At 45.8% G+C, this 24379-nt stretch overlaps 1 protein-coding gene across 1 annotated transcript; it reads right to left on the bottom strand.

The window, feature by feature from the left end:
* Positions 1-160: 160 nt before the first annotated feature.
* Positions 161-21040, bottom strand: fnta (farnesyltransferase, CAAX box, alpha). The gene is made up of 9 exons (XM_038792639.1): positions 20657-21040; positions 18235-18320; positions 16604-16718; positions 13280-13384; positions 13049-13175; positions 6996-7144; positions 4621-4683; positions 1286-1457; positions 161-747 (listed from the first exon to the last, which is right to left on the bottom strand). The coding sequence occupies exons 1-9, from the start codon at positions 20848-20850 to the stop codon at positions 604-606; spliced, it is 1155 nt and encodes a 384-aa protein (XP_038648567.1). The 5' UTR covers positions 20851-21040; the 3' UTR covers positions 161-603.
* Between the last annotated feature and the right edge of the window lie 3339 nt (positions 21041-24379).

Genomic DNA, 24379 nt, shown 5'->3' with positions numbered 1-24379 from the left:
TCTGCCTTCCTTAGCACTGTCACTGATCCGAATTTCACACCCAAGACCATTTGACCTCAATGACAATGTGGCCATTACTTAAAAGTCCTTGTTTAATTACGGACTGATTAAAAACAAACTGGCTGCATGTATTGTTTTTTAATGAACAGGGCAGTAAACATTTACCTCTTCCACAGAATATTTTATTGGCAGACAGTAAAAACTATACAAGCACTGGAAATGGCAATGTAGCTTTGTGACTATTTTACCTGCAATTATGGCAACTTTTTAATAAAGTAACATTTTAAATAAATTCCAATATCTACCCGCTTCATGAATAAAGCTGACTTAGTTATAAACTAAGTTCTCTTGCATTGTATTTAGTTTGTAAGTGTGCATTCCGGGCACAAAAGTGGCAAAATGTGGTTGTACAGATGTTACTTATTCCTAGCTTTGTGCTTCAAATAATATATACATATACAGAGTTATGTTTTTACACATTTACATACACAGGGATGCCGTGTTAAGAGAAAATTAAAGAGGAATGTGTAAAAACAATTATTGATCACTATTTGTTGCCCTGAATACAGGAGCTGCAAACGGCAGAAATGGCTTTCAGTTACTTCAGCCTTCCTGAAGGGAGACTTCACGTTCTTTCGGCTCAGCGTCTCCCTGCTTAACACCATACTTGTCGTTCAGGCACCTTGCAAAATATCTCCAGTATTCCTGTCGGATCGTGTCCCGTCTTGCAGCTAGACTCTCACACAGCTGAAAGAGAAAAGGGATTGAAAGTTAAAAATCTAAAATACATTTCTAATTTCTTAAACTTTTGACTCCTCACATCTGCCCAAACTAGTTTAAATAACTTGCATTGATGCAGCACCTTTAACACAGAAAAATATTTTAGCGTGCTTCACAACAGATAGCCCTTGTGAACATAATACCAAGCTGAACTAATGAAAGTGTCTTTAGAAGTCTCTTTCTTGGCATAACGGGGGCCTGTTGTTGTTACTTATCTCAGTCCCATCATACAATAATAATCTTTATCATTGTCACAAGTAGGCTTACATTAACACTGCAATGATTACTGTGGAAAGCCCCTAGTCGCCACGCTCCAGCTCCTGTTCTGGTACACGGAGGGAGAATTCAGAATGTCAAATTCACCTAACAAGCACGTCTTTCGGGACTTGTGGGAGGAAACCAGAGTACCCGGAGGAAACCCACGCAGACACGGGGAGAACGTGCTGATGCTGCACAGACAGTGACCAGACTCTGCACAGACATGACCCAAGACCCACTGACTGACCTCCAGTGCTTTGTTTAGGATCTCGTCCTTGTTTTCACAGTCGTTCTCCAAGAGGTCTTCATATATGTCAATAAGAAAAGCAATCAAATAGGGAGAGCTAAATTGCTCCATCAAATGCAAAATCTGTTCCAAAAGGTTGGGATACTTGGAGAGAATCTGATCCTGTAGAATTCTTGAGGAAGGAGAGAGGGGGAAGACAGAAACTAGTATTAATTTTCAAATTACAAGAATGTTGATTTGAACCCACAGAATCATCATGGTGCAGGAGATCATTTGACCCATCATGTCTAAACCAGTTCTCCAAACGAGCATCATGGCTTAGTGCCATTCCCCTATCTTTACCCCGTACATCTGCCCATGATAGAAACCATCCAATGCCCTCTTGAATGTCTCGACTGAATATGCCTCTGCACACTTCCAGTCAATGCATTCCAGACCCCAGCCACTCGTTGTGTGAAAAGGTTTTTCTCACATCACATTTACTCCTTTTGTAAATCACTTTAAATCTGTGCCCTGCCATTCGTGATCCTTTTAGAAGTGGGAACAGTTTTTCCATTTCTACTCTGTCCAGTCTCCTCATGGTTTTGAACATATGTATCAAATCTCCTCTTGGCCTTCTCTCCAAGGAGAACAGTCCCAACCTCTCCAATTTTCCCTCATAACTGAAGTCTTTCATTCCTGGAACCATTCTTAGGAACCTCTTCTGCACTCTCCCCAATGTGTTCACATCCTTCTCATGGTGTGACACCCAGAACTGTACATAAGTAGTGTTTTGTATAAGATAAGCATAACCTCCTTCCTTTTGTACTCTGTGCCCCTATTAATAAAGGCCAGACTACTATGTGCTTTATCAACTGCTCTCTCCACCTGTCTTGCCACCTTCAGTGATTTATGCCCATATACACCCAGGTCCCTCTGCTCCTGCACCCCCCTAAGAATTTTACCCCTTATTTTACATTGTCTCTCCATATTTTTCCTACCAAAATGCATCATCTCACAATTCTCCGCATTGAACTTCATCTGCCACCTAACTGCCCACTCCACCAACTTGTCTATGTCCTTCTGAAGTTCCACACTGTCTTCTTTACAGTTTACAATACTTCCAAGTTCTGTATCGTCCGTAAACCTACACACTGCACACCAAGATCTAGATCATTAATATCGATCAGGAAAAGCAAGGGTCCCAATACCCTTCCTCCAGCCTGGAAAATATCCAATGACCATTACACGCTGCTTCCTATTATTCAGCTAATTTTGCATCCACATTGCTATTGTCCGTTTTATTCCAACAAGTTTGAATTAAATGGCGCAAAGTGGAATTACATTACACTCATTGGGAGTCAAGAATTGTCCTCCCTGACCCAAAAATATTTACACCGTCTGATTCCAAAAGGGATTAACAATGAATCGTATACACTGGGGACCTTGGAGATGTATCTAACACAAACTATCCCCTCAATGCATTGACACACACCCTGATGATGCAGGGCACCAACTCCAACCGACATGAACACCACAAAGGGCCTTTTTCCCACCATTTTGTTTAAAACACTAATTCAACACAAAGCTTAAGCTACTTTGGTCCTGACCAGCACAGCATCCATCCAGCAGCCTGATGTGGAGACACTTTCCCTGCACATATATCTGGCAGTCAAGATGATCAGTGATTCCATAAACTATCTGCAAGAATGTACATGCTCATAAAAGGTGTGTGGCTGTATGCCTCAATATACCACCACCTCAGAAAATATCTACCTGAATATACTGCAATGTAATTGCTTCATAAAATGAGCTAATGTGCACCTCATTATAAAACAATTGCATAAAAATACACGTAAATGCAGTCACACAGACGTAAAGATAAACTAGCGACATAGAATAGAATATGCTTTCATCAGATTGCAATTTAAGAGACAGAAAATAACTCAAAACTCTGCTGCAACTGTAGACACAACTAAAGGAGCCCAGAAATCTGCAGCTTCCACAGTAAAGTGACACAGCATAGGGACCGCTGTGACAAAGGGTCATCTGCACTCGAAACGTTAGCTCTTTTCTCTCCCTACAGATGCTGCCAGACCTGCTGAGATTTTCCAGCATTTTCTCTTTGGTTTCAGTTTAGGGAGGTGTGGTTTTGGAAAGAAAACACCACTGCGTGTAGCAATTTGTAATCTGGCAGTATCGTTATGAAGCAATGATCATTTAGCTTATTTAATTCCATATTGCTGATAAATATTTGATTTGATTTTTATTGTTGCATGTACCGAAGTACAGTGAAAAGTATTTTTCTGTGGCCGAGGGAACGTACACAGTACGTACACTGTAAACAAAAAGAATAATCAACAGAGTACATTGACAAATGGTCCATCGACAAAGTGATTGGTTACAGTGCGGAACAAGGGGCCAAACAAAGCAAATACATGAGCAAGAGCAGCATAGGGCTTTGTAAATAGTGTTCTTACAGGTAACAGATCAACCTGAGAGGGGGTCGTTGAGGAGTCTTGTAGCTGCGGAGAAGGAGCTATTCTTATGTCTGGATGTGCAGGTCTTCTGACTTCTGCACCTTCTGCCTGATGGAAGGGTCTGGAAGAAGGCAATGCCCTGGGTGGGAGGGGTCTCTGAGAATGCTGTCTGCCTTCCTGAGGTAGCGGGAGGTGTATACAGAATCAATGCGAGGGTGAATGTTGTTTCTGAAATTCTAAAGGGATTAGCTAGCTTCAACCATAACAAGCTATGTCACCTTGTACAGATCAGTAGAACACAGGGACACAGTCTGTACTTCAGAAGGTGGGGGGTTCAATTCAAACTAATCCGTGGAAACAGTATTTCAGTAAGCAAGCGGTCCCTCTGTGCAAGAAGTTCCCCTAGGGAGACCGCGGAAGCCGATAGCATTCATTCAAATATGAATTAGATCGATTTATTTCAGAAAATTATACTTTGTGTTGCAGTATATGCATGGGAAGTGTAGCATCCTCCAGAGGAAAAGGCGAGCTTGGTTCTCTGGTTTCCAAAACCACTGGGAGGGGGACACACTCGCATCATGTTGGAGTCTACTGTACAGTAATTGATAGAGATTTATTGCTGTGATTAGTGAACAATTCCATTATCACTGTATCATGTGACTACCAGGATGATCAAAGACAAACGTTGGTCTTTTTCCCCGTCTAGAGAGTCCCGTGATCTTATTTGTAGACTTAACAATCGCCTTTTAGGCAATTTTGAACCTTATCAAACCCAAAAGATCAAATGGCTTGAAAGTTTGATCTCTCCGGTGGCTTTACAGCAAGGTTAAGCTTTGAATTAATATGATGCACATTTCTGCAAAAACTGAACCTTACCCCTTCAAGTAATTCCATGCACTTTCATTATGAGGAGCCTTTTTGATCAACTTCAGGGTATACCTGTAAGGTAGTATACAATAATGTTAGAGAGCAGAAACAAAATAAAGACTTAATTTACAGACAAAAGTTCAGTGATCATCATCAGGTGCAGTCGAGTACTGTCCTTTCAAAGTAATGCATGTGATTTATTAGAGGCCGAGACTGTTTTGTTTTTTGTTTTTAAATGAGTACATTTTCAGTAGCTTAGCTGCATTACCACAAAGGAAACAACTTTAACCATCATAATCACCCCTCCCCTCTACAACCTTTCCTGGAAGGTAAAATTAAAGTGTGCTAAGTTTACACAGGTAGCGTGAAGTCCAGACACAGAAACTGTGCAGGGTTTGATATTGTCCATATTCACACTCACTGCATCAGCAGTTAAACAGGCCTGTGGCTCCCTCTAGTGACAACCATGATCTATTACAATCCCAATGGAAAAAACGGATGGCACATTTTACTGAGGAATTGAAATGCAGTAGCTGCTACTGTAGGATAGGTTATTTGAAAATGAATGGAAAAATCTTATGTCTTCAAGTCATTTCCCTGAACTTCCCAAAAGCAATGATTTAAAAATAACTTCATTATACTGCTAAACATCAGGGCAATATGTTTTAAAAGCATTTTTTTGGGAGAGGGAATTGTTTTACCTGTTAACGAAAACAAAAAGAAGCTTCATTAGCTCTGGCGGAGGTACGTCTTAACAGACAGCATTAACCTCGAGTATGCTATATCCTCAAACCGAAACTCTAAATGCCTATCAGTGTGTTTTAGAACAGTGAACATACATAACTCAGTATTGTCACGGGACATATTTAGAAAATTGATACGAAACCGCAACAGGGAAAAGAATAAATTTATTTAGTATATTGGGCCAATATACTAAAAACATTTTGTACCAATACGTGTATTTCTTGTGTGATACTCTTGAGTTTCTCAAATTGCTCCCATTACCACTAGTTCATCCCGGTGTCATGCACCTCAAAATGCTCTTTCCAAAAGGGACTCAAAACTTGCAATGAAAAAATAATCTATGTTCACAACTAAAGTTCAAATAAAGGAGGCCCTTCAACTTGTCGGAGCTCAAAAATACAGAATACTAAGTTTTATTGCCTTCCCATCAAGTTACAGCTTGACAAGGGGTAGCACGGTGGCACAGTGGTTGGCACTGCTGCCTCGCAGCATCGAGGACCCGGATTCGATCCTGGCCCCGGGTCACTGTCCGTGTGGAGTTTGCACATTCTCCCAGTGTCTGCGTGGGTCTAACCCCCACAACCCAAAAAGATCTGTAGGTGAATTGGCCACGCTAAATTGCCCCTTAATCGAAAAAAAAAAGAATTTGGTACTCTAAATTTATATTTAAAAAAAAGTAACAGCTTGATTGAAGAGTGAGCTAGGGAGATGGTGGCACAGTGGGAATGCCACTGGACAAGTATTCCAGAGGCCCAGCCAAATGCTCTTGGGACACGTGTGAAATCCCACAACAGCAGCTGATGGAATTTGAATTCAGGTTAATCAATCTGGAATATAAAGTAATGCCTCAGTAAAAGTTACCACGACAGCTATCATAGATTTTTGTAAAAACCCATTAATCCCGTTAGGGGAGGAAATCTGCCATCCTTACCCCCTCTGCGGGAAATGTGATCCCAGACCTGCAGTGTGTAGCTGACCCTTAACTGCTCTCTGAAATGTTCAGTTCAATGGCAATTTGGGACGGGCAGCAAATGGGCATTGCTGGTGATGCCCTCATCCAATAAAAGAATGAATAACGAAAAATCCTTCGGGAAAATCTTGGGTTCAAGCCCCACCCCAGGTTCCGACATTTGAGTGCAGGACTGAGGGAGTGAGACATTTAACCCGATAAGTCATTTTCCCTTACTGGTGAAGAGCAGCAGCGAACTCCTAGTGGTCTGGCCAATATTTATCTTCCACTAGCATCGCTGTATCAGGTCAGCTGGTCATTGTCACACTGCTGTTTTGGGAGGCCTGCTCTGTGCAGTCTGGCTGCCCTACTTCCTATATTACAAAAGTAATTCAGTGGCTGTAAGTCACTTTGAGACACACGAAAGGCGCTAAATAAATCCAAGTTTTTTCTTTTGTGTAAAGAAAAAATTCCTGCTATCAGTAAGAAAGTTTGGCCTCACCACCCTGGAACATGTGCACTATTGCACTGGAAATTACTTTCAGTTTACTGTAATGGTGTTCCACACATTAGTCGTGTTCTGTGACTTCTGAAATACTCCCGACTGAAGACCACCCTAACTGGAGGCAGAAGTTTTAGCGTTGAATTAATTGCGAGTGGGGATAATTAAAGTACATGCAAGAAGACTAACTCGACTTCACGATCAAGTACTGCAGCGTCATCAAAGCCGCTGGTGTTTGAAATGACGAAATATCGCTGGTTCCATGCGGAGTTATTTCGCACATCCTCTTCCAGCAGCTGATCCACATACTCCAGTTCATTGTTCCAAAGGTTGAATTCCTGTAAAACACAGAATGTGAGAAAAATCAGCATCTTACACAACAGAACCATGCCCACGCTGCGTACGGGAATGTCCAATCCCTTTCCCCAAAGGTTACAACTGAGTGATACCTACAATGCGGAAGGATGTACAATACTACACTTGCAAAAGGGATACAATAGACAGCTGTGCACGTGTACAGTATATTTCAAAGTATAAAGGCTAACGTTCTTAGTAGCTAATCTACAACTCATGTACTACTACATCCTGACTCAAGAATAGGTTTCATAGAACGAGTCAACCAAAGAGACAATTCAAAACACACCAACGAAAGGATGGTTAAAAAATAATATATTTATATCTCTTGGTAGCGAAGCTCGATAATGTGAGAGGATCGAGTCATACCGAACAAGATGATGCCTGGTTCAATCTCTTCCTCCCTCCAACCCCCCATGTCTTTGCAACATAAAAACAGGAGGAGACACAGCCACGAGCGTGCTCCAACATTCAATAAGATCATAGCTGAACTACATCAACTCCATTTCCCTCCTTGATTCCCTTAGTGGTCAGGAATTTACCGATCGCAGTTTAGAGTATGTTCAACAGGTGTCGATGCATAGCTCCCTAGGGTAAATAATTCCATAGAGTCACAGCCCTGCGTATGAAGGAACATCTCAATCCTTACTGATCAACCTCCCTGAGATCACTGTCATTTCCTATTTTAATCGCTCTTTCCAGGCATTCAAGTCTCATAAATGGAACTCAAATGAAAGAAGGGGTCAGAACATTATAGACCAGCCATCTGAACATCAGTGATGGGGGAAAACAATGGAATCCTTACTAAAGCAGAGAATAAAAGAACATTATGAGAAATATAGGGCGGAATTCTCTGACCCCCGGGGGATCGGAGAATCGCCCGGGTCCGGTGTCAATCCCGCCCCTGCCATGTCCCAAATTCTCCGCCCCCCGAGATTCAGCGAGGATGGGAATTGTGCCGCGCCGGTCGGCGGGCCCCCCGCGGCGCTTCTCCGGCCCGCGATGGTTGAAGTCCCGCCAGCGAGGTTTAAACCACCTCTGGTACCGGCGGCGCGGGCGGGCTCCGGGGTCCTTGGGGGGGGGGGGCAGCGCGAGGCGATCTGGCCCCGGGGGGGTGCCCCCACGGTGGCCTGGCCCTAGATCGGGGCCCACCGATCGGCGGGCTGGCCTGCGCCGTGGGGGCATTCTTTTTCTTCCGCCCAGCCATGGCCTTCACCATGGCGGGGGCGGAAGAGACACCCTCCCATGCGCATTCGGCGGTATGACGTCAGCTGACGCACCGGCGCATGCGCGGACTTCCAAGGCCTTTCGGCCCCGGCTGGCAGGGCGCCAAAGGCCGTTCGCGCCGGCCGGCGGAGCAGGAGCCACTCCGGCGCGGGCCTAGCCCCTCAATGTGAGGGCTTGGCCCCTAAAGGCGCGGAAAATTCCACACCTTTGGGGTGGCCTGACGCCGGAGTGGTTCACGCCACTCCGTTCCGCTGGGACCTCCCACCCCGCCGGGTAGGGGAGAATCCCGGCCATAATGTTGAATAGTCAGCATGGATTTCAAAAAGGGAAATTTTGCTTGACTCAGTTTGTTAAATTATTTGATGACAGAGCAAAAAGAGTAGACAAGAATAGCAATGAGGTAGATGTAATTCATCTGGATTTTCAAAAGGCCTTTGATAAGGTGTCCCATGTATAACTAAGGTCAGAGTATGTAGAGCCAGGGGACAAATGACAATGGATTGCTAGCTGGCTTCAACACAGAAAGCAGAGAGTGAGAATAAAGAGTAGCTATTCAGAGTGACAGGAGATAGAAAGTGGTGTTCAGTGCGGGGACCACTGCTGTTCACAATTCATGTTTAATAATTTGGACTTTGGAATCAAATACCCAACACTAAATCGGCAAATGACAATAAAATTAGGAGGGTGGTGCAGGGAGATGGTCAATACCGAGGAGGATTGCAACAAATTACAGGAGGACATTAATAAACTTACAGAACAGGCAAATGATTAGCAAATGCAGTGCATCACAGATAAACGTGGGACCGTATATTTTGGTAGGAAGAATAGGGATGTCACTGATTATTTGGAAACCGAAAGTCTAGGTGGGGTGGAGAAACAAAGGAATCTCAAAATAGAATTACGCTAAAGGACGGCATGTGACACAGTGGTTAGCACTGGGACTGCGGCGCGGAGGGCCCAGTTCGAATCCCGGCCCTGGGTCACTGTCCATGTGGAGGTTGCACATTCTCCCCATGCATGTGTGGGTTTCACCACCGCAACCCAAAGATGCGCAGGTTAGATAGATTGGCCACACTAAATTGTCCCTTAATTGAGAAAAAAATAATAATTGGGTACTGTAAAAAAAAAAAATTTAATCTAGAAATACACCAATCACTAACAGCTGAACCACAGGTTAGGGAGGCCTTTAAAAAAAACAAATGAGCACTAGGTTTTATTTATAGAGGGATAGAATTGAAAAATAGGATAGTTATGCTAAACTCAGGTCACATCTTGGTTAGACGATACATTAGAGTACTGTGTGCAGTTCTGGTTGCCACATTATGATAACAGAGGCACGGTGAGGAAGCAGAGAAGATTTACAAGGATGATACCAACTCAAGAAAGTACAGACAGGTTGGATCTCTTCTCTTGAAAAAACAAAAGCCGAGGAGGCCTTACAGATACCTTGAAAATTATGAGAGGTATTGAGGCAACGGATAGAGAGAATGTTTCCTCTTGTGCAGAAGAGCCTAACCAGAGACCATCAATATCAGATAGTCATCAAGAAATCCAATAAGGAATTTAGAAAAATACTTCTTTACGCAAAGAGTTGAGAAAGGTTTGGAGTTGCTGCCACAGACAGTGGTTGAGGTGAATAGTATGGATAATTTAAGGAGATGCTAAATGAGCTTATGATGGAGAAAGGAACAAATGGTTACTTCTGCAGATTTGGATGAGGAAAGATGGCTGGCAGTTCTAGTGGAGGATAAACACCTGCTTGGACTGTTTGGAATGAGTGGCCTGTTTCTGTGCTGTACATCCCAGTGGCCTGTTTCTGTGCTGTACATCCCAGTGGCCTGTTTCTGTGCTGTACATCCCAGTGGCCTGTTTCTGTGCTGTACATCCCAGTGGCCTGTTTCTGTGCTGTATATCCCAGTGGCCTGTTTCTGTGCTGTATATCCCAGTGGCCTGTTTCTGTGCTGTATATCCCAGTGGCCTGTTTCTGTGCTGTATATCCCAGTGGCCTGTTTCTGTTCTGTATATCGCAGTGCCCTGTTTCTGTGCTGTATATCCCAGTGGTCTGTTTCTGTGCTGTATATCCCAGTGGCCTGTTTCCTGTATATCCCAGTGGCCTGTTCCTGTGCTGTATATCCCAGTGGCCTGTTCCTGTGCTGTATATCCCAGTGGCCTGTTCCTGTGCTGTATATCCCAGTGGCCTGTTCCTGTGCTGTATATCCCAGTGGCCTGTTTCTGTGCTGTATATCCCAGTGGCCTGTTTCTGTGCTGTATATCCCAGTGGCCTGTTTCTGTGCTGTATATCCCAGTGGCCTGTTCCTGTGCTGTATATCCCAGTGGCCTGTTCCTGTGCTGTATATCCCAGTGGCCTGTTCCTGTGCTGTACATCCCAGTGGCCTGTTTCTGTGCTGTACATCCCAGTGGCCTGTTTCCTGTATATCCCAGTGGCCTGTTCCTGTGCTGTACATCCCAGTGGCCTGTTTCCTGTATATCCCAGTGGCCTGTTTATGTGCTGTACATCCCAGTGGCCTGTTTCCTGTATATCCCAGTGGCCTGTCCCTGTGCTGTACATCCCAGTGGCCTGTTTCCTGTATATCCCAGTGGCCTGTTTCTGTGCTGTATATCCCAATGGCCTGTTTCTGTGCTGTATATCCCAGTGGTCTGTTAATGTGCTGTATATCCCAGTGGCCTGTTTCTGTGCTGTATATCCCAGTGGCCTGTTTCTGTGCTGTATATCCCAGTGGCCTGTTTCTGTGCTGTATATCCCAGTGGCCTGTTTCTGTGCTGTATATCCCAGTGGCCTGTTAATGTGCTGTATATCCCAGTGGCCTGTTCCTGTGCTGTATATCCCAGTGGCCTGTTCCTGTGCTGTACATCCCAGTGGCCTGTTTCTGTGCTGCATATCCCAATGGTCTTTCTGTGCTGCATATCCCAGTGGCCTGTTTCTGTGCTGCATATCCCAATGGTCTTTCTGTGCTGCATATCCCATTGGCCTCTTTCTGTGCTTTATATCCCAGTGGCCTGTTCCTGTGCTGTATATCCCAGTGGCCTGTTAATGTGCTGTATATCCCAGTGGCCTGTTAATGTGCTGTATATCCCAGTGGTCTGTTTCTGTGCTGTATATCCCAGTGGCCTGTTCCTGTGCTGTACATCCCAGTAGCCTGTTCCTGTGCTGTACATCCCAGTGGCCTGTTTCTGTGCTGCATATCCCAATGGTGTTTCTGTGCTGCATATCCCAATGGTCTTTCTGTGCTGTATATCCCATTGGCCTCTTTCTGTGCTGTATATCCCAGTGGCCTGTTTCTGTGCTGTATATCCTAATGGCCTGTTTCTGTGCTGTATATCCCAGTGGCCTGTTTCTGTGCTGTATGTACAATTGGGCTGTTTATGGTCTTGTATATCCCAATGGCCTGTTTCTGTGCTGAGTATCCGACATAATTAATCCCTCAGCCTTCCCTTCCTTACAACTGTCACTTTTAAAACCCAAGCTTGGTGTCACCTGACCTCAACATATCCCATCACCTCCCCCCCATCCAACTTTATTTCTGTCCTGCAGACCTCAACTGGTTAGAAGAAAAAACCTCTTGTACTGGGTTAATCTTCATAAGACATAGGAGCAGAATTAGGCCATTCAGCCCATCAAGACTGTTCCACCATTCAATCATGGTTGATTTTTTTCTCATCCCCATTCTCCTGCCTTCTTCCCATAACCCCTAATCCACTTCTTAATCAAGAACCTACCTATTTCTGTTTTAATGACACTGGGGAGGAGGTGGCATGGTAGTATTATCACTGGGCCAGTAAACCAGAAACGCAGATTCGAATCCCACCAATGCAAAATTTGAATTCAGAAAAATCTGGAATTAAAAGTCTAATGATGACCAAGAAACCATTGCCAATTGTCTTAAAAGACCACCTGGTTCACTAAGGAAATTGGCCATCCTTACCTGGTCTGGCCTATCTGTGATTCCAGATCCACAACAATGTGGTTGACTCTCAACTGCCTTTCAAGGGCAATTAGGGATGGGCAATAAATGCTGACCCAGCCAGCGATGCCCACGTCCCATGAACGAATAAAAAAAACTCAGTGACTTGGTCTCCACAGCCTTCTGCAGCAATGAGTTCCACAGATTCACCACCCTCTGGCTGATGAAATTCCTTCTCACCTCTGTTTTAAACGATCGTCCCTTCAGTCTGAGACGGTGCCCTCCGGTTCTAGTTTCTCCTACAAGTGGAAATATCCTCTCCATGTTCACTCTATCTAGGCCTCAGTATTCTGTAAGTTTCAATGAGAACCCCCCTTATTCTTCTAAAGTCCATCGAGTAGGGGCAACACGGTGGCGCAGTGGATAGCACTGCTACCTCACGGCGCCGAGGTCCCAACTTTAATCCCGGCTCTGGGTCACTGTCCATGTGGAGTCTACACATTCTCCCCATGTTTGTGTGGGTTTTGCCCCCACAATCTAAAAGATGTGCAGGGTAGGTGGATTGGCCACTTTAAATTGCCTCTTAATTGGAAAAATTTAATTGGGTACTGTAAATTTTTTTAAAAATAAACTCCATCGAGTACAGACCCAGAGTTCTCAATCGCTGCTCATATGACAAGTCCTTCATTCTTGTGAACCTTAAAAGAATGGAAAAAGAATAAGATACAAGTGGAGTACCTTAATCACCCATTGTCTGTGCTGCCAGGCATGGTAGTTTTTTGCATCTTGTTTGAGGACCCCAGAAATAAATCCCAGCTCCTGCGAAGCATCTTTTAACCATTCTACAATCTTCTGTCTGTGATACCTAGGGGGACAACAAGAGTTACAATGACTCCATGTTTTTTATTTATTCACTCATCACCTGTTTTTTTGCCAACTAACATGGCAAGCAGCCTTGTGTTTACCTACCAAACTTGATAGTTCTTGGGTTGGTCCTCAATGATATCTGAGATGTAAATTAATTCCTCATGGAGGTCCTTGCTCAAAGACTGCAACACCACTCTGCGGAAATGCCTGAATGGAATAAAAGTAGCGTCAAATCTTTATTATCCGGTCATGCGTGGGAAATGAGTGGTGCCGGTTAATCAAAAAAGGCGGTTAACGGAGAGTTCCATTTACCAATAGAATACAGCACAATACTTGTTGCATGAACTAATATGCAGACACTCAAAGAACAGTATTTCTTTTGCTTCCAATCTTCAACAGTATATTAAAAACTAAATGAAAGTATAAAATAATAGTATACAGGTACGGGTTCTGGACAACTCCCAAATTGCTTCCAGTTGGTAAAGTGATGATTTAGCATTAAGATAATGAAATCCAGAACTCTCTTTCCCAAAAAGCTCTGGATGCTGAGGCACTTGGATCTGTCAAGAGTGAGGTGGATAGTTTTTTTTTTAAACTAAGGGTATCCAGAGATCTTGAGCAAAGGTGGCTAAGTGAAGTTTACATCCAGTTACACCATCAGAAATTCCGGTTGGTATCCAGGAATTACAGGAGGCGGAGGAAACCCCGGTGGAGGAGCTCAAGGGCAAGTGGGAGGAGGAGCTAGGTGAGGAGTTGGAAGCGGGTCTGTGGGCAGAGGTCCTGAACAGGGTTAATTCCTCCTCATCACGTGCCAGGCTCAGTCTAATTCAATTTAAGGTGGTCCACCGGGCACACATGACGGCAGTGAGAACGAGCAAGTTTTTTGGGGTAGAAGACAGTTGCATGAGGTGCAAGGGCAGCCCTGAAAACCATGTCCACATGTTTTAGGCATGCCCGGAGCTTAGTGTGTTCTGGCAAGGGTTCACGAGGGCAATGTCCAAGGTGCTTAGCACACGGGTGGTGCAGAGTCCAGAGATAGCAATCTTTGGAGTGTCAGAAGACCAGGGAGTTCAGGGGGCAAAAGAGGCCGACCTCTTGGCCTTTGCCTCCCCAGTAGCCCAGAGACGGATTTTATTAATGTGGAGGGACTCGAAGCCCCCGAGTGTAGAGACTTAGGTTGCCGACATGGCTGGGTTTCTCAGCCTCGAGAAAATAAAGTTTGCCTTGAAAGGGTCTACGCTAGGGTTCTCTCGAAGGTGGCAGCCGTTTGTCGACTTTCTCGGGGACAATTAAAATGTCAGCAGCAGCAGCAATCCATGGGGGTGTTGCGGGGTGGGGGGGGGGGGGGGGGGAAGAGGGGGGTGTGTGAGTACTTCATTGGGATGGTGTGGGGAGACTGGGTCGCATGGGGTAATGTCTATTTGATTGTTATTGTATATTCTCTTTTTGCACTATGTTAATGTTCACTCTAGTTTGTTTTATTATGGTTACTACTGTTTTATTATGAAAACTTCTGCACGTCTAGAAGCTTCATTCAAATTATTTTTGAAATGCAGTCAATTGTCATTAGGAAGGCAGCATATTTGCGCACAGCAAGATCCCATCAACACAGATGACCTGATAATCGTCAATGGAGAGATAAGAGAGCATTGGCTCAGCACAGCCTGGAGAACTCCCTGGCCTTCTTTCAATGGTGACATGAGATTTTTACCACCCATCTGGGCAACGTGATCTAGTATACAGCCCACGCTCGACACCTCCAATATACATCGATCCCTCAGCACTGTACAGAACTGTCTGGTCATCATGCAGCAAAGACACATCTACTTCAACCCAGAATATTCCTTTCAAGTCAAAGCCGAGTGAGAAGGCCCATCTAAATTTGTAAAAACTAAACCTCGACAGAGATGAAGAAGAATTTATTTATTCCATGTACTTTAACACCCTCAAAGTAACACGAGTTGAAACAGTGGTGGTGAAAACATATACAATGCAAAATATACTTGCCCTCAACATAATGCTTACATTGAAAGATTCGTCCTCTTCTGTTACTTCAACCAAGGGGGATTAGGGCAACAACGCCATCAACTCCAAATTACACACCATCCTCATTGAACATATATCACCGTTCCTTCATCATCACTAAGCCTATATCCCAGAATTCATTGAATTCCTACAGTGCAGAACAAGGCCCTTCGGCCCATCAGGTCTGCATTTACTCTCTGATAGAGCATCCTATCAAGGCCTATTTCCCCATCCACTGCACCTAACCTGCACATCCCTCGACACTAAGGGGTAATTTTTCATGGCCGATCCACCTAACCTGCGCATCTTTGGGCTGTGGGAGGAAACCGGAGCACCCGGAGGAAACCCACGCAGGCACGGGGAGAAAGTGCAAACTCCACACAGACACTCACCCACGGCCGGAATTGAACCCGAGTCCCTGGTGCTATGAGGAAGCAGTGCTAACCAATGTGCCACCCAATTCCTACATAACTAACTTGTGGGAGCCCCTTCACCACAAGTACTGGTGTGGTTCAAGGGGGTACTTGCTAGAATTACAGGGCCAATACACATGACCTTTTAGAAATGACAAAGGGATGAACGAGAATTTTAGGAGCAGTTGAACTGTGATAGCAGTGAAGACTGGTGATGCTATACAAAACTGATGATCAGGCTGAGAATTCATACGGTCCAAAGTGAGGAGTTAGAACACAATCGATCAATTACAATGGAATATGCTCATGAACCCAGAGGGGTAACTGACCCATTTTTCCCCCCAAACAAATAAGGTGAATCAGGGGACAAATGTAAAGTAAAATATTTTTCGACAGGCATCACTGCACTATTTTAAATTTTTATAAAATTCCAATTAAGGGCCAATTTAGCATTGCCAATCCACCTACCCTGCACATCTTTGGGTTGTGCGGGTGAGACCCATGCAGACATGGGAGAATGTGCAAATTCCACACGGACAATGACCTGGGGCCAGGATCAAACCTGGGTCCTCAGCGCCGTGAGGCAGCAGCGCTAACCGCTGCCCCACCTGCCTCCCCCCATCACTGCACTATTAACTGATAAATTCCCAATTCCCAATCTGCTCAAGATGAAGACCCTCTTTGGCTTTAGAATTTAATTTCCACACTTACTACACTCAAGAGAATTCTCTTTATCTTTACAAATCAGCAATAATACGACAAGCAGATTAAAAGAACAAGCCTGAATTACACAGGTGTTTTTAATCACGATTTATTTTACATCTCAATGCTACTTTAGAAAGAAACCTACCATGCACCAAACATTCTTCATCAGATAAATAATGATAAGAAAATCAAAAATGCACAGGCTTGGGCGTAAAGGATTACTGCAATTTTTTTTCTGTTACTTTTCACAAAAGAAACTGATTGCCGGTTCTAACTACCTTACCATACTGTGTAATTTGCAGCGTTCAGTTCTATTGCATCTGTTGTCAGATTCAGTGCTCGCTCACTGCGTTCATCAAGCTTTAGGACAGCTCTGAAGTAATCATACACATCTTTAACTAGAAGGGGGGGCGGGGGAGAAAAAAAAAGTTTAGAAAGCTAGAGTTCAACGCCAGTTTACAACCAAATTGCCAACAACTGAACAGTCTAGAATTTAAAAATACAAATTTCAAAGAGGCATTTTTATTTCAAAATAAATCTAAAGTACCCAATTCATTTTTTCCCCCCAATTAAGGGGTAATTTAGCATGGCCAATCCACCTATCCTGCGCTTCTCTGGGTTGTTAGGGTGAGACCCACGCAAGCGGTGAGAATGTTTAAACTCCACACGGACAGTGACCCGGGGCCAGGATCGAATCTGGGTCCCTGGCGGCGTGAGGCACCAGTGCCAAGAACTGTGCTGCCCTTCGAAGAGACATTTTTCAAGTCAGCACTGGGAGTAGAGCGAGAGACCAATAGATACGTTTCCTCTCAATAATGATGGTTAATTCTGGTAACAAAACTGGTTTGAATATGTAAAAGTTAATTCAGAGCTTCAAAGTTTTGCAGGCTTGCGATTGAGGACTCCAATGAAAAACTATAAAAAGCACAGTAAATTGCAGTGCTGTAGCAACAGCGTACATTTATAACAGCGCCTTTAACCTTGAAAAAATGTTCCAGGTGCTTTAGAGGTTCACAAAACAAATGAAAGGCAAGCCAAAAAGTAGCTATTAGTATGAGTGACCAAAGCTTGGTCAAAGAGGAGAGCTTTTGAGGAAAGTCTTAATGGGAGAGAGGAAGGTGGAAGGCAGAGAGATTTCAGAATGTAAATCCAATGCAACTAAATTTGTGGCAACCAATAGTCAGGTGGGTGCTCATGAGGCAAGAATCTGAGGTAGAGTTTTTTTGAGGGCGTAGGGGGATAATTTAACAGCACCAGGAAGAGGGGAGTTTAAATGCAAGGATAAGAATTGCACATTTGATGCAATTAGGGACCAGGAACCAATATTGACCAGCAAAGGCAGGAATGATGGGCGAGGGTAAAACGTTGGCGCAGTGGTTAGCACTGTTGCCTCATGGCACCGAAGTCTCAGGTTCGATCCCGACTCTGGATCACTGTCCGTGTGGAGTTTTCACATTCTCCCCGTGTTTGCGTGGGTTTCGCCCCCACAACCCAAAAGATGTGCAGGGTAGGTGGTTTGGCCACGCTAAATTGCCCCTTAATTGGAAAAAATGAATTGGGTACTCTAAATTTATAAACAAAAGGAATGATGGGTGAACAGAACTTGCTTCAAGTGAGGGCACAGGCAGCATAATTTTGTATAAGCTGGTGTTTACAGGCAGTGTAGAATGGGAGGCTGGCCAGGCACGCATTGAGAGAGTTGATCCTGGAGGTGACAACATCACAGGCAAGGGTATCAGTAACAGACAGACTTGGGAAAGTGCCAAGTTCAGAAATGGTAGCAATCAATTTTTCATTCGCAATTCAAAACAATCATTTATAAAAGGAGAGTGTCATAGACCAAGATGTTTTGATGCCATCAGTTTCAGAATTAATTCAGCCACAAAATTCATTTAACTCTAATTCAATACTTACAATTCTCAGAATAAGCGATCTGAACAACTGGATTGGGGCCATCATCCTGGGGAACTGGCTTAATATCAGCCCATTCCTTCCGGTCTCTAGAAAAAGGATGATAATTGGATCAGGGTTTCTTACAGTATCATGCAAGGTATTGAACCTCTTGGGTCAACCCTTATTTGGCGCCCATGTAGACATTTGCTCACAGGAGTTACTGGATAGCCACCAGCAGTGGATCATTTTTCCTTCCATCGCCTAGGATGCTGAATATAACTGCAGCCTCACAAACCAAGATCAGGTATTTTGCTCCAAGCAAGGATTGTCCCTGGTGCTCCTAGTCTTTAATCGGTCAGTGGCACCCCGCATTCACCACACAGAGTTATTTGGGAGTGGGGAAGAAGGGTTGGAGGGACACACACTCTACATTTTAAAATAATTTGCTTACCATTTCCTACTTTATTTGAAACCAACAGCATTCTATATAATCCTTGAAGAGCGTACTACGAACAAGGGAATTTACAAACCATTGCTTGGATGATACGACACACCAACTGCGCAGTGAAGAATAACACAATCCTCAAAATACCAACTCCGAAGATTAAACATCTGAAAAGAATTGCCTTTACCCAGAATTTAAATCAGCGTAAACACAGAACTACAGATGATGGCTGCAACAGGAACAAGCATGGACCAGAACTACTCATTATAAACTGTACAGTCCTGGAGTAGCCATTGCATAATGATGATATTCTGAGTTCATCAGTTTGGAAATCATTAAAACCATGGCCTAGAAATACAGCTTCTCTGTAGCTAACCTAGCTAGTCGACAAGGTGGGTTATATACAGTATTAGTCAAAACTTTGAGCACTACAATTTCAAGATACTGTCAGCCTTCCATCTCGTAAAACGATGATTTGCACTGTGCTGGTCAACTCTGTGTTAAGCATCGCCTGATGTGGCCCAGGTCCGCCACTCTGACACAGCAGTCTGTACCGTATTTGCAACAAGGTAGCTTGGATTTCAGGCTTCTCCACGGACTATGGTACCCCATGATGAGAATTTACATTTTCATAGAGATGGACCTGGGCACTCCCTTTTTCCCTTAAAACAACACCAGTACTCCAAATTACTAAAATAATCCTGGTCTTATCAGCCAACGGTCAGACTCAAGAGCATGAACACAAACTATTGCTGCTGCCATCACTGGGGTTGAGGAACAGTATTAGCGAAGTCCAACCCACATTGTAATGTGTGACTTCAGTGGAATTTTCTGCCTGCTCTTTGCAATTATTTTAATTTGGGGCATCCGTGCCAAACAGTTTCCAAATTGTACAACAAACATGAATGAACTGCATTGCACATTGCAAATCCCAAATCTATCCAATTCCAGCAGAGATTTTGGGAATGATGAGCTCCTTTCACTACAAACCACAACTTAAATAGGGGCTGGGCTCAGACCAGGGACAGTTAGGGCTGGTAGGTACAGAGGCAGCAGGCCATAAAGGCCCGTTCCAGAGTGATTGTCTGGGCGGCCCTCAGCCCCATTCCCAGACCCCCATTCTAAGCCCGCAAGAGTTCTAGGCCCATTTGCCCATGCCCAGCCTCAGTTCCCGGCTCAGGTCCCCCAGTCCCAGGTAATAATAATCTTTATCATTGTCACAAGTAGGCTCACATTAACTCTGCAATGAAGTTACTGTGAAAAGCCCCTAGTCGCCAAATTCCGGCGCCTGTTCTGGGACACTGAGGGAGAATTCAGACTGCCCAATTCACCGAACAAGCACGTCTTTCGGGACTTGTGGGAGGAAACCGGAGTACCCGGAGGAAAGCCACGCAGACACGGGGAGAACGTGCAGACTCCGCACAGACAGTGACCCAAGCCGGGAATCGAACCTGGCGCTTTGAAGCAACAGTGCTAAGCAATGTGTTACAGGTCCTCCAGTCCCCCAGGCCCAGTTACCCTGCCCCAGGCCCAGTTACCCTGCCCCAGGCCCACCCCCCCCTGCCCCAGCCCAGTCCCCCTACCCCAGTCCCTCTGCTCCAGCCCCCCGTCCCCCCTGCCCATCTGCCCCAGGCCCAGTCCCCCTACCCCTGGCCCAGCCCCCGTCCCCCCTACCCCTGGCCCAGCCCCTGTCCCCCCTGCCCCAGGCCTCCAGCCCCCCTGCCCCAGCCCAGTCCCCCTACCCCAGTCCCTCTGCTCCAGCCCCCCGTCCCCCTGCCCATCTGCCCCAGGCCCAGTCCCCCTACCCCTGGCCCAGTCCCCGTCCCCCCTACCCCTGGCCCAGCCCCCGTCCCCCCTACCCCTGGCCCAGCCCCCGTCCCCCCTGCCCCAGGCCTCCAGCCCCAGGCCCCCGTCCCCCTACCCCTGCCCCAGGCCCCAGGCTCCCGGCCCCCGTCCCCCGTCCCCCTGCCCCAGGCTCCCAGCCCCCGTCCCCCTTACCTGTAGAAGGCGTATCCGTCGCCTCTCCGGCCTCCTGCTCCGCTTTCCGAGTCCCCGGAGGCCCGCCGCCCTCCCTCCGCGTTCAGCTCTTCCCAGGCCGGGCCCTGCAGCTGAGGTTCCAGCTCGGCTGCTCCCGGAGCCGCCTCTCCTTGGGCCCCGCTCTCAACCTCCCGCTCAGCCGCCGCCGCCGCCATCCCCGGGCCGCCCGAACGTCACTTCCCGCCGCCCAGTGACGAGAACCGGGATCAATCCCGGATCAAAGCCGGCTGCCAGCCCGGACACTGCAACCTGCAGCTCAGCTTGCACCTCCAGCCCAATCAGCTCTGGATCTGAACCCAGAGCAGAACCTGAAGTAAACCAGATCCGAATCAATATGGACCCGGAGGTAGCTCTCAATCTGGATCCAGAGCTGGCTTGGAGCTAGAACGGAACCAACTCTAGAACCCATTCGGATCTGAACCTAGATTAACCCAGATCCGAATCGATATGGACCCTGAGGTAGCTCTCAATCTGGACCAGGACCTAGAGCTGGTGTAGAGCTAGATCTGAACCGCGAGCTCGATCTGGAACCGACCCTAGAACTCATTCGGATCTGGAGCTGAACCTAGATTAACCCAGATCCGAATCGATATGGACCCAGTAGTAGCTCTCAATCTGAACCTAGAGCTGGTGTAGAGCTAGATATGAAGCAAGAGTTAGACCTGGAACTGACACTAGAGCCCATTCGGATCTGAACCTAGAGCTAAATCAAGAGCCGAAGCTGGATCTAGAACAACAACAAAGTCCAGCATCTAGATTAGCATCTGAATCTAGATCTTACCTTAGAGCGGAATCTACCTTATAATCCAGACCGGAATTTAGAGCTAGAGTGGGTCTAGATCTGAGCCCAGAGCTAGATCTGAATCTAGATATAAATCTGGGTAAAGTTAAGACCCTTGATCTGGAGCTACAGCTAAGCCTGGATCTAACGCGAGAGACAGCTCTGGATCTAGATTTGCATCTGACTCTAGATATGAGCCTAGAACTAGATCTGGATCAAGATCTGACCCTGGAGCTAGATTTGCACCTGGATCTACTGCTGCATCTGGAACTATCTAGATCTGAATTTGGGATCTACATCCCAGGTGTATCAGCTGCAGGTGGTGTTCACCTCCTGTCTACCACTCACATGAAACATTGAGCTAAATTAGGACTAAGTCCTTCCATGTCTGTGATAAGTCACAACTGTGCAGCTGACCATAAGACATTGGAGCTGAATTAGGCCACTCGGCCCATCGAGTCTGCTCCGCCATTCAATCATGGCTGATATTTTCTCATCCCCATTCTCCTGCCTTCTCTCCATAACCCCTGGTCCCCTTATTAATCAAGAACCTATCGATCTCTGTCTTAAAGACACTCAGTGATTTGGCTTCCACAGCCTTCTGTGGTAAAGAGTTCCACAGATTCACCACCCTCTGGCTGAAGGATTGCTAGCTGAGAAAAAGACAAAGGACCATCCAGTTTACCTGATACCAACGACAAGCAGGAGCTGAGTGTAGGTAAAACAAGAGAGAGGTACAGTACATGCTACAATGAAATGTCATAAACATATGCAATCAGTAGCCTTAAGAGGCAGCACGGTAGCACAGTGGGTAGCACTGTTGCTTCACAGCGCCAGGGTCCCAGGTTCGATTCCCGGCTTGGGTCACTGTCTGTGCGGAGCCTGCACGTTTTCCCCGTGTCTGCGTGGGTTTCCTCCGGGTGCTCCGGTTTCCTCCCACAAGTGCCGAAAGACGTGCTTGGGTGAATTGGACATTCTGAATTCTCCCTCAGTGTACCCGAACAGGTGCCGGAATGTGGCAACTAGGGACACAGTAACTTCATTGCAGTGTTAATGTAAGCCTACTTGTGACAATAAAGATTATTATTGTTAAAAGTGTTCCCATGCTTGGGAGAGAAGTAGGCGAAAGTGAGAAAACTAACTATAGTAGTTATAAACAACTAGTGCAGCAAGAACGACTGCAACAGATATTAATCCAAGATATATTTTGTGAAGTATCAGAGCTGGCCTACTTAAAACTTGTTAAGTCACATAGGTCAAGTTGCTCCTTCCCACTTCCCCTACATGTCCTGTACTGTCACTCGTGAATCATCTGTTCTCACTTTTTGACTGTGGTCCTTTACTTTAAGCCCTTGGATTTGACATCTGAAACAGCTGCTACCTGGGACCAGAGGGATGACACTGTCCTCAACAATATGTATCTTTCCCCTCACTTACTCTGCCCTAAGTGGTGCATCAAACCTGAATTGTTCAGGAAATAGTAATATGTGCTATTGAAGAAATGTTGGAGCTCCGGGATCAGTCAAAATGAGTTTCACACCATCTCAGGCATCCAGCCTTTTGAGATAGGTACGAGAGTCTGCTGCTGGTCCCATAATCAATATTCATGCATATGGCCAATAACATTAACATGAACCAGGTGCAAATATTCACATCGACAGCTGCTTCCAACTTTGTGTCCAGCCTCCCAGTGACAAATTGCTCAACTGGAATCTGGGCCATATTTAGAGATGTTCATTTGAGCAAGTTTAAGATTTTCAGAGTGTAATTTCCAAATCAGATTTGACAAAACAAAAAGGCAAAACGTGGAGAAATCAATTATTTGGAACAATGTTATAATTCATTTAACAGACTTCCAGTGGGGGCCATGGAGTGAGTGGTCGCATATAAGGTGGTTCCTTCCTGAGGTCTGATTCTTTGGTCCTTCTTGCCATTTTATGGGAGTATTGCAGGTGGAAAACATGCTAGGATTGAAGCACGAGGTATTCTCCTTCAGTGGGTAATGTCGAAGAGTTACCACAGAAGGAGAACGTCGAATAAGGAGCACTCTTTGGACCAGGAGGCGCTGGAGGGGAAAAGATGGCAGAGGGACCTGTGGCATCATTGTCTGAACAGTGGTTGACGGAGCAGTTGGTCAAATTTCTCTTGACCAAATTTAAGAAACAGAGGACGGGTGGCCTCGGAAGACATGGCAAGAGTGGCAGAGCCGATTCTGCCCTGGAGAGAGTGGAGCGCTGGAGGTGCAGAATGCATCGATCCAGAAAGTGGAGGAGACGCTGGCTGACCATGAGGATTGGATCACCTCACTAGAGGCAGAAATGCTGATGACGTCCGAGGGGCAGAAAAAACTGAAGAAGAAGGTTGACGACCTTGAGAATCACTCCAGGAGGCAGAATCTGTGCATAGTGGGGCTGCCTGAAGGCATTGAGGGAACAAGGTCCATGGAATATGTGACCAAGATGTTTGAGAAGTTGGTGGGGGAGGGGGTCTTTGACTGCTCTCTGAAGTGGATCAGGCTCCTCAGTTGTTAAGGAAGAAGCTAAGAGTTGGGGAGCTGCCACCGGCAATCATTGTACGCCTCCATTGGTATCTGGATAAGGAAAAGATCCTGAAGTGGGCAGAGGAGACGTGAATGTACGTGGGAAGGCCACACAGTCCGTATCTACCAAGACTCAGGGTCAGACTTGGCCAGGGTAAAGGCTGGATTCAACAGGACCAACCCTGTTCTTTTCAGGGGCAAGGTACAACTTGGCATGATATACCCAGCTTGCCTGTGTGTGTGTGTGTGTGTGTGTGGGGGGGGGGGGGGGGGGGGGGGGGGGTGATGATAACATGGAATTTTTTTTAATGGGTTAGCCGGGCAGAGGGGGTTGGCGGTTGCCATCTTGGGAGGTCCTGGGTGG

Source organism: Scyliorhinus canicula, chromosome 3, assembly GCF_902713615.1.
Source record: "Scyliorhinus canicula chromosome 3, sScyCan1.1, whole genome shotgun sequence".
NCBI classification, from domain to species: Eukaryota; Metazoa; Chordata; class Chondrichthyes; order Carcharhiniformes; family Scyliorhinidae; genus Scyliorhinus; species Scyliorhinus canicula.
This window is presented reverse-complemented; position numbering and strand designations above follow the sequence as displayed.